Source organism: Tamandua tetradactyla, chromosome 8 (assembly GCF_023851605.1).
Source record: "Tamandua tetradactyla isolate mTamTet1 chromosome 8, mTamTet1.pri, whole genome shotgun sequence".
In the NCBI taxonomy this organism is placed as follows: domain Eukaryota; kingdom Metazoa; phylum Chordata; class Mammalia; order Pilosa; family Myrmecophagidae; genus Tamandua; species Tamandua tetradactyla.
Window position 1 is genome coordinate 75,925,781 of NC_135334.1, and position 9,978 is coordinate 75,935,758.

General features: G+C 34.1%; 1 protein-coding gene across 1 annotated transcript; it reads left to right on the forward strand.

Moving 5' to 3' along the window:
• Positions 1-4,476: 4,476 nt before the first annotated feature.
• Positions 4,477-5,253, forward strand: LOC143645145 (olfactory receptor 52B4-like). The gene has a single exon (XM_077114725.1). It carries the CDS (start codon positions 4,477-4,479, stop codon positions 5,251-5,253), a length of 777 nt encoding a protein of 258 aa, XP_076970840.1.
• The last annotated feature ends 4,725 nt before the right edge of the window (positions 5,254-9,978 follow it).

Genomic DNA, 9,978 nt, shown 5'->3' on the forward strand with positions numbered 1-9,978 from the left:
AAAACAAATTGAAAGTCAAAGATAGGAAAAAGATATTTCACACACACAACAACCAGAAAACAGCAGGGGTAACTATACTAGTATCTGACAAATTAGACTTCAAATGTAAAACAATTAAGAGACAAAGAAGGAATCTGTATATTTAAAAAGGAACAATTCATCAATAAGACACAACAATCATAAATATTCATGCACCAAGCCAGAATGCCCTAAAATACATGATGCAAAAAGTGACAACATTGATGGGAAAAGTAGACAACTCTGTAGTAATAGTTGGAGACTTCACTTCACCAATTTCACTAAAAGATGGAACGTCTAGAGAGAGGTCCAACAAAGAAAGAGAGATTTTGAATGATATGATAAATGAACTAGACTTAACAGACATTTATGGGACATTACACCCCACAATAGCAAGGTGCACATTTTTCTCAAGTGCCTATGGATCATTCTCAAGAATAAGCCATATGCTGGGTCACAAAGCAAGTCTCAATAAATTTAGAAAGGCTGAAATTATACAAAGTGCTTGCTTGGATCATAATGGAATGAAATTGGAAATTAGTAACAGGAATAGGGACAGAAAATTCACAAATATATGGAGGCTAGACAACAAATTTTAAAAAACCAGGGGGTCAAGGAAGAAATTACAGGAGAAATCAGTAAATACATTGAGGCAAATGAAAATGAAAGCACCACATAGAAAAACTTATAGGATGCAGCAAAGGTGGTGCTGAGAGGGAAATTTATTGCTGTAAATGCCTATATTAAAAAAGAAGAAAGAGCAAAAATCAAAGAATTAACTGTTCACCTGGGAGAACTAGAGAACAAACAGAAAACTAGTCCCAAAGCAAAAAGGAAGAAAACAACAGCAAAGATTAGAGTAGAAATAAATGAAATTGAGAATATGAAAACAATAAAGAGAATCAAGAAAAAATGAAGATGGTTCTTTGAGAAAATCAATAAATTTGATGGACCCTTAACTAAGCTGACAAAAAAAATGCAAATAAATAAAATCAGAAATGAGAGAGGGGACATAACCACTGACCTCTCAGAAATAAATAAGGTAATAAAGAGGGTACTATGAGCAATTATATGCTAAGAAATGAGAAAATATTGAAAATGGACAATTTCCTGGAAAGGCATGAACAACTAACATTGACTCTAGAAGAAATGGATGATCTCAATGAACCAATCACAAGTAAAGATATTGAATCAATAATCAAGAAGTTCCTAAAAAAGAAAAGTCCAGGACCACATGGCTTTACTTGTGAATTGTACTAAGCATTCAAGAAAGAATTAGTACCAATTCAGCTCAAACTCTTCAAAAAAAATTGAAGAGGAGGTAATGCTTTCTACCTCATTCTTTGAAGCTGAAATCACCCTAATACCAAAGCCAAAGAAAAGAAAATTATAGACCAATATTTTTAATGAGCATAGATGCAAAAATCTTATACAAAATACTTGCAAATTGAATTCAGCTGCACATTAAAAGAAATACACCATGACCAAATGAGATTTATTCCAGGTATGCAAAGCTGATTCAACAAAGAAAATTGATTAATGTAATACACCACATCAATAAATCCAAGTGAAAAAAATACATGATCATCTTAATCGATGCAGAAAAGGCATTTGAAAAATTCAACATCCTTTCTTTATCGAAACACTTCAAAGTATAGGAATCAAAGGCAGCTTCCTCAACATGATAAAGGGAATATATGAAAAGCCCACAGCTAACATCATACTCAATGGCAAAAGACTGAAAGCATTTCCTCCAAGATCAGGAACAAGACAAGGATGCCCACTGTTAACCATTGTTATTCAACATTGTTCTGAAGTTTTAGCCAGAGCAATTAAACAAGAAAAAGAAATAAGAGGCATCCAAATTGGAAAGGAAGAAGAAAAGAAAGGAAACATGTCACTGTTTGCAGATGACATGACACTATTTGTCAAAATCTTGAAAAATCTTCAGCAAGGTTACTAGAACTAATAAATGAGTACAACAAAGTGGAATGCTACAAGATCAACACCCAAAATCAGTAGTGTTTCTATACATTGATAATATACAATCTGAGGACAAAGTCAAGAAAAATATTCCATTTACAATAGCAACCAAAAGAATCAAATATTTAGGCATAATCTTAACTAAGGATATGAAAGACCTGTATAGAGAAAACTATAAGAAATTGCTAAAAGAAATCATGGAGGACCTTAATAAATGGAAGGACATACCAAGTCCATGGATTGGATGACAAAATATAATCAAGATATCAATTCTATCAAAATTGATTTACAGATTAAATGCAATACTAATTAAAATCCCAATAATTTATTGGCAGAAACAAACAAAGAAAAAATTTATTTGGAAGGGCAGGGTGGCCTGAATAGCTAAAAATATCTTGAGAAAGAAAAAAGAAGTGGAAAGACTCACACTACCTGACTTTAAAGAGTATGCAAAGCTACAGTGGTCAAAAAAACATGATATTAGCATAAAGATAGATACACTAACTAATGAAATTGAATTGAATATTCAGAAATAGATTCTCTCATCTATAGACAATTGATCTTTGATAAAGTATTCAAGCCAACCCAACTGGGGCAGAGCAGCTTCTTCAATATGGTCCTTGAAGAAATGGATTTCTATATGCAAAAGAATAAAAAAGGACCCATATCTCACACCGTATACAAAAATAAACTCAAAATGGATCAAAGGCCTAAGACATCAGAGCTAAGATCATACAAGTTTTCAAAGAAAATATAGGGAAATATCTTAATAATCTTGTGATAGGAGGTGGTTTCCTAGACCTTACACCCAAAGTGTGAGCAATAAGAAAAGATTAGATAAATGGGATCTCCTCAAAATTAAACACTTTTTTGCTTCAAAGAACTTTGTCAAGAAAGTAAAAAGGCAGCCTACACAATGGGAGACAATATTTGGAAACCACATATCAGATAAGCATTTAATATCCAGAATATATAAAGAATCTACAATTCAACCGCAAAAAGATAAACAACCCAGTTTAAAAATGGGCAAAATACACGAATAGACATTTTTTCAGAAGAATACAGATGGCTAAAAGACATGAAAAGATGCTCTAACTTCGCTGGCTATCAGGGAAATGCAATCAAAACCACAATGAGATATCAGCTCACACCCATGAGAATAGCCATTATCAAAAAAAAAAAAAATCAACAATAGGAAACAGCAGGTGCTAGAAAGGATGTGGAGAAAGAGGCACACTGATTCACTGTTGGTGGGAATGTAGAATGGTGCAAATGCTGTGGAAGGCAGTTTGTTGGTTTCTCAGGAAGCTAAGTATTGAATTGCCATATGATTCAGCAATCCCATTAGTAGGTATATATTCAAAAGAACTGAAAGCAAAGACACAAATGTATATTTGGACACTCATGTTTCTAGCAGGATTATTCATGATTGCCAAGAGATGGAAACTGCTCAAATGTCCATCAGTGGATGAGTGCCTAAACAAGCTGTGGTACACACACATGATGGAATGTTATGCAACTGTAAGACAGAATGAAGTCATGAAGAATGTAACAACATGGATGAAACTTGAGGATATTATTCTGAGTGAAATTAGCTAAGACAAACATTTTATGGTCTCACTAACATGAACTAACATTAATGAATGAACTTTCTTCATTAACAATAAGAACACAGATCACCCGAAGATAGAAAGAGGTAGATATTGGGCATTTGGTGCTGAAGGAGAACAGAATGTGCAACAGAACTGATTGTAAGGTAAACACTCAACTGTTGCATCAGAGTTCACTATTTGCCATGGTTTCTCATTCTGTCCATCTTCTCAGATGCCAGATTAATATATCCAAAACGCTTTCATTTCCAGTACATACCATGACTGATCCTTTATGTTCACTGGATGAAATTTACACTCTTTAATTTGTATGCACTGTCAATCTGCTTTTGTTGCCATCTTTTCTCAAGTTGTTCTAAATTTGCAGTGCCACAACTTCACAGAACTGAAAGCTATTTTAAATGTACTTTGCACATGTATGTTAAACATTTCTCCTTAAATTCCTAAATAAGTTCACCCTATTTTCTAGTTGAAATCCCCTTAGCCCAATGACATCTTATGCTTTTTCCAGGTCTAAGTTCAAATATTACATTGTTCTTAAAAGCATTCAATAATAGAAATGGTAAATTAAACATTCTATGGCGTGTCTGTATTAAAATATTCTAGTTTCACTATGTTAACTTAATCATTTTATTTAGTTAGTTGTATAATTACCTATTTTGTTCATTAGAGTAAGATTTCATTCTGAAAACAAACCATATCTTATTCATTTTTATGTATTGGAGTTCCTGGCATCTTCAGAATGGGATGAGTTCAGTAAGTATCAAAAGTTCCTGGAGACAGCAAAGAAAACTTTTGAGTGTAGTCCTAATTTTCCTCCACCTGTGTGAATAGCAAGTAAGGTTCCAGGTCATTCGCATGAGGCATGACAACCTTAAACCACACTGGGGTCAGCCACACGGTCTTCTGCTTGCTCGGCATCCCTGGCCAAGAGAACCAGCATGTGTGGATTTCCATGCCTTTCTTCATTTCCTATATCTTTGCCCTGCTTGGGAACAGCCTGCTCATCTCCATTATCCTCACAAAGCGCAGTCTCCATGAACCCATGTTCCTCTTCCTCTGCATGCTGGCCGGAGCAGACGTTGTTCTCTCTATGTCCACGGTGCTTCAGGCCCTGGCCATCTTCTGGTTCCACGCTGGGGAGATCTCTCTGGATCGCTGCGTCACTCAGCTCTTCTTCTTCCATTCCACCTTCATCTCTGAGTCAGGGATCTTGCTGGTGATGGCGTTTGACCGCTACATTGCCATATGCTATCCGTTGAGATACACCACAATTCTTTCAAGCACGCTAATTGGGACAATTGGAGCCATGATCTTTCTGAGAAGTTTTGGTACAATTTTCCCCAAAATATTTCTTTTGAAAAGATTGACTTTCTGCAAAATTAATGTCCTCATGAACACTGGTTGTCAACACATTGTTTTGGCCCATGTTTCCTGTGATGATATCCAAGTAAACATCTGGTATGGGTTTTTTGTTCTGATGTCAACAGTGGCCTTAGATATTGTGCTAATTTTTATTTCTTATGTACTGATCCTCTGTGCTGTCTTTCGAATCCCTTCCCATTATGCCCGCCACAAAGCTTTCAATACTTGTGGCTCTCATGTCTGTGTCATCATCCTCTTTTATGAACACTGGTTGTAAACACATTGTTTCGGCCCATGTTTCCTGTGATGATATTCAAGTAAAATCTGAAGACGGTATACTGAAATATTACCTTTAGTGATAGTCCATAGTTTGCATTAGGTTTATTTTTCTCCATAGACCACCCTATTATTAACTTCTTGTCATAGTGATATACATATGTTCTAGTTCATGGAAGAACATTCTTATGTTTGTATTATTAACCACATTCATCATACTTAAATGTATTCACTGTGATATTAAAGTCCCATGTTTCATCCTCTGGATTAGTTCTGGTGACTGACATGACTGTAAACTTCCACTTGCCCTTTCAAATACAATCACACACACAATTCATTGCTGTTAGTTACATTCACAATAATGTGCTATCATGAGCTCTATCCATTTCCAAACATTTACAATCCATTTTAATAAAAATTCTGCACAAATTAAGTATGAGCTCTCCATTCTCTATGCTCATTCCAACTCCTGCTAATCTGTATTGTGGATATTAATTCCATGAGGCTGTTCATTATAATTCGTTCATATTAGTGAGCTCATACAATATTTTCCTTTTGTGTTTGGCTTATTTTACTCAACATAATGTCCTCAAGGTTCATCCATGTTGTTACATGCATCAGTACTTTATTTCTTCTTACAGCTGAATAATATTCAATAGTATTTATTACAACATTCTATTCATCCATTCGTCAATTGATGGACACTTTACTGTTTTCATCTTTTGGCTGATGTGAATAATGCTGCTATGAACAGCAGTGTGCAAATGTGTGTTAGTGTCCCTGCTTTCAGTTCTTCTGAGTATATACCTAGGTGATGAACTGCTGGGTTATATGGCAATTCTATACTTAGCTTCTTGAGGATCTACTAAATTGTCTTCCACAGCATCTGTACAATTCTACATTCTCACTAAGAATGAGTAAGTGTTCCTATTTCTCTACATCTTCTCTAACATGTGAGCTTTCTGTTTGCTTGTTTTTATTAATAGTGGCCATTCAAGTAGGTGTGAAATGATAACTCATTGTGGTTTGGGGTTACATTTCCCTAATAGCTAGTGATGTTGAGCATGGTTTCATGTAATTTTTAACCATTTGTATTCTTTGGAAATGTTTTTACTCAACTCTTGTGTTCATTTTTAAATTGGATTGTTTATGGTGGCTTCATGGAATGAGTTAGGTGGCATTCCCACCTCTTTCAAATTTTTGGAAAGAGTTTGGTTAAATTTGTTCTAGATATTTGATTCTTTTAGTTGCATTTGTAAATGGAATTTTTTCTTGATTTCCTCCTCTGATTCCTCATTACTAGTGTATCAAACACTACTTATTTTTTCATGTTGATCTTGTATCCTGCTAATTATAGTACTGTAATCAAGGTAAGAAAATTGACTTTGTTGTGATCCATATATCATTCTGAGATATCAACAGTTTTATATGCACTCTTTTGTGTGTGTGCATATCTGTAGTTCTATGTACTTTTATCACAAGCATAGATTGGTGTAACCACCACCACATTAAGTTACAGAACTGTCCCATCACCACAAGCTTCCCTAGTGTTACATCTTTTCATGGCCGTATCCAACTCCCTCTCCCCTATCTCTACTCTCTGGCAATGACCAATCAGTTTTTCATCTTTACTAGTTTATTTCATGAATGTTATATAAATGGAATCATACGGTATGTAACCTTTAGAGACTAGCTTTATTTTACTCAGCATATTCCCTTGAGATCCTTCCAAGTTGTTGTATGCATCAATAATTCATTTCTGGGTAATATTTGCATGGTAAGATTGTACCACAGTTTCTTTAAATATTCACATGTTAAATTGACTGTTTCCAGATCTTTGCCATTATAAATAAAGCTGTTTTGAACATTAATACACAGGTGTTGGTGTATTAATTAATTAAAAAGAACGGTTCTTGGTTTTCTAGAGTAAATGTTGAAGAGTGCAATTTTGGTCATATGAAAAGTTTATTTTATAAGAAAGTGCCTGTTATCCTCATTGATTATACCATTGCGTATATCTTCAGGCAATGCAGGAGTTATCCAGTTTCTCTGCACCCTCACTATGTGGTGTGAACTGCTATTTTCTCTTTCAGCCTTTCTGACAGTTGTCCGTGGATTTTCATTGTGACTTATTTTGCATTTTTTAATAGTTAATGATATTGAAGATCTTGCATGTCTATGTTTGCCATGTGTATGTTCTCTTCAGTGAAATCTCTGTTCATCATTTTTTGCCCATTTTTTAATAGAGTGTTTTAAACTGTTGTGTTTTGAGAGTTCTTTATGTATTCCCGATCCAAGTCCTTGGTTAAATATGAGCTTGCAAATAAAATATTGCAGTGTGTAGTTTGTCATTTCATCCTCTTCAGAGGGTCTTTGTTAGAGATAAACTAGGACCAGTTTATCAATTTTCTTTTTATAGATCATGCTTTTGTTGTCAAGTCTGAAAATTCTTTTCTTGGCTTCTAGGTCCTCAGGATTTTCTGCTGTTTGTTTTTTTCCTAAAAGTTTTATACTTTTATATTTTACACTCATGTATGTGATCCATTGTAAGTTAATTTTTGTAATAAGGTATGAGGTTAGATTGAGTTTCAATTGTTTTTTTAATTTTAATTTTTTGGCCTACAGAGGTCCAGTTGTTTCAGCATCATTTGTTGTAAAAGCTATCCTTCTTCCATGGAATGGTTTTTCTGCATTCGTCAAGAATTAGTTGGGTAGCTATGTGGGGGTGTATTTCTGAGTTCTCTCTTTTGTTCCATTTGTCTGCTGCCAACACCATACTGCTTTGATTATTGTAGCTATATAGGAAGCCTTACTATCTGGTAGGGTGACTCCTCCTACATAATTTCTTTCTCAAAATTGTTTTATATAATTTAGGTATTTTAGTATTCCATATAAATTGTAAAAAAGAATACAGGTTCACTACATGTTTTGATAGATTTATACCTAACTAGTTTATTTTCTTTGCAGTGATTATAAATGGAATAGTGTTTTAAAGTCCTATTCCCACATTTGTTGTTAGTATATAGAAGTGTGCTTGATCTTTTGTGCATTAATTTTGTGTCCTAAGACTTTGCTGAAGACGCTTATTAATTCTAGGGGTTTGCCTTGATTTTGTTTTGGTTAATTCCTTGGCAGTTTCTACATAGACAATAATGCCATCTGCAAATCAGAATAATTTTATTTCTCTTTCTTTTATCTGTATGTGTTTTATTTCTTTCTCTTACTTTATTGTGCTGGCTAGAACTTTCGGTAATATCTTGAAAAGGAGTGGTGAGAGTGGGCCTCCTTGTGCTGCCTTGAACTTGAGGGAAATGCATAGGTATTTCACAGTTGATTATGATCTTAGCAAGAGTTATCTTTTGTAAAAGCTCTATTTTCAAGTTGAGGAAATTTCCCCTTGTTCCTAGTTTGGTGTTTTGATTATGAATGAGTATTGGAGTGAGTCAAATTTTTTTTCTGTGTCAATTTATAATATCATAAGGTTTTCCTTTTTTTGGCCTTTTTTTTCTCCTAAGATTTTTTTTTTAAATAAATGCTCTGTAAGAAATTCTGTCAGGACTTAAGGAGAAAGAGTGCGCAAAGTAGAGTTAACTGTTACAACACAGCACAAAAGGAGACCTGTTCCAAAGTCTTGATTGTAGCGAGGCAATTAAACCCATTAACTCAATGTCCACAAAATGCTGTCAGTTAATATGACGGAGCACTAGGGTTCCCAGCAGGTTAAGGAGACATTCCTTACTACATACTTCTAGCTGTATACTCAAGAAAATTTCAGTGAAAAATTCAAAATGAAATGTCGCATTGTTTTATTCAGAAGTAAGACTCTCAAAAACCTTTGACAAACAGAAGAGATGCATTCCCTTTTTGCCTTAACTGAACATGGAGGCCTGAGGGTTCTGGAAGGAACTTGGAAAGTCACAAACTTCAAAGTTTTTTTTAAAGTAAGTGTTGCTACTAATTTTTTTTTATTAATTAAAAAAAATTAACTAACACAACATTTAGAAATCATTCCATTCTACATATGCAATCAGTAATTCTTAATATCATCACATAGATGTATGATCATCATTTCTTAGTACATTTGCATCGATTTAGGAAAAGAACTAGCAAAACAGAAAAAGATGTAGAATGATAATATAGAGAAAAAAATAAAAATAATAATAAAAATAAAAAATTAAAAATATATAAAAAAGAAAAAAGGAAAAAGAAAAGAAAAAAACAAAAAACACAAACAAACAAACAAACAAACAAAACTATGGCTCAGATGCAGCTTCTTTCAGTGTTTTAACATAATTACATTACAATTAGGTAATATTGTGCTGTCCATTTTTGAGTTTTTTGTATCTAGTCCTGTTGCACGGTCTGTATCCCTTCAGCTCCAATTACCCATTTGTTGCTACTAATTTTAAAAGCCCAATTCAGATGGAAGCAGTTTTGTTCACTCCTTTTAAAAAATATATTCGCGCAACCTCTGCATGACACAGGTCCCAGAAAATTTCTTGTGAGTGGTGAGTCAGAAGAGCTTTAAAATTCCAGGCAAGTAAAATGGACATTAAAAACCGGAATCTGGCCCTGTGGTGACAAATGGTTACACAAGGGAATTAAACACACAGCAGAACTTTAAAACCTATAAAACAATTTGGAGCTTTTTTCCCTTTAATCAACATGAATTTTTTTTTACCATTTTGAAAGCAATTACTTAAACAAACACAAACACACATACTTC

What these genes read in the sequence shown, in the direction of transcription:
- LOC143645145 (XM_077114725.1), top strand. Translation starts at nt 4,477, where the DNA reads ATGACAACCTTAAACCACACTGGGGTCAGCCACACGGTCTTCTGCTTG.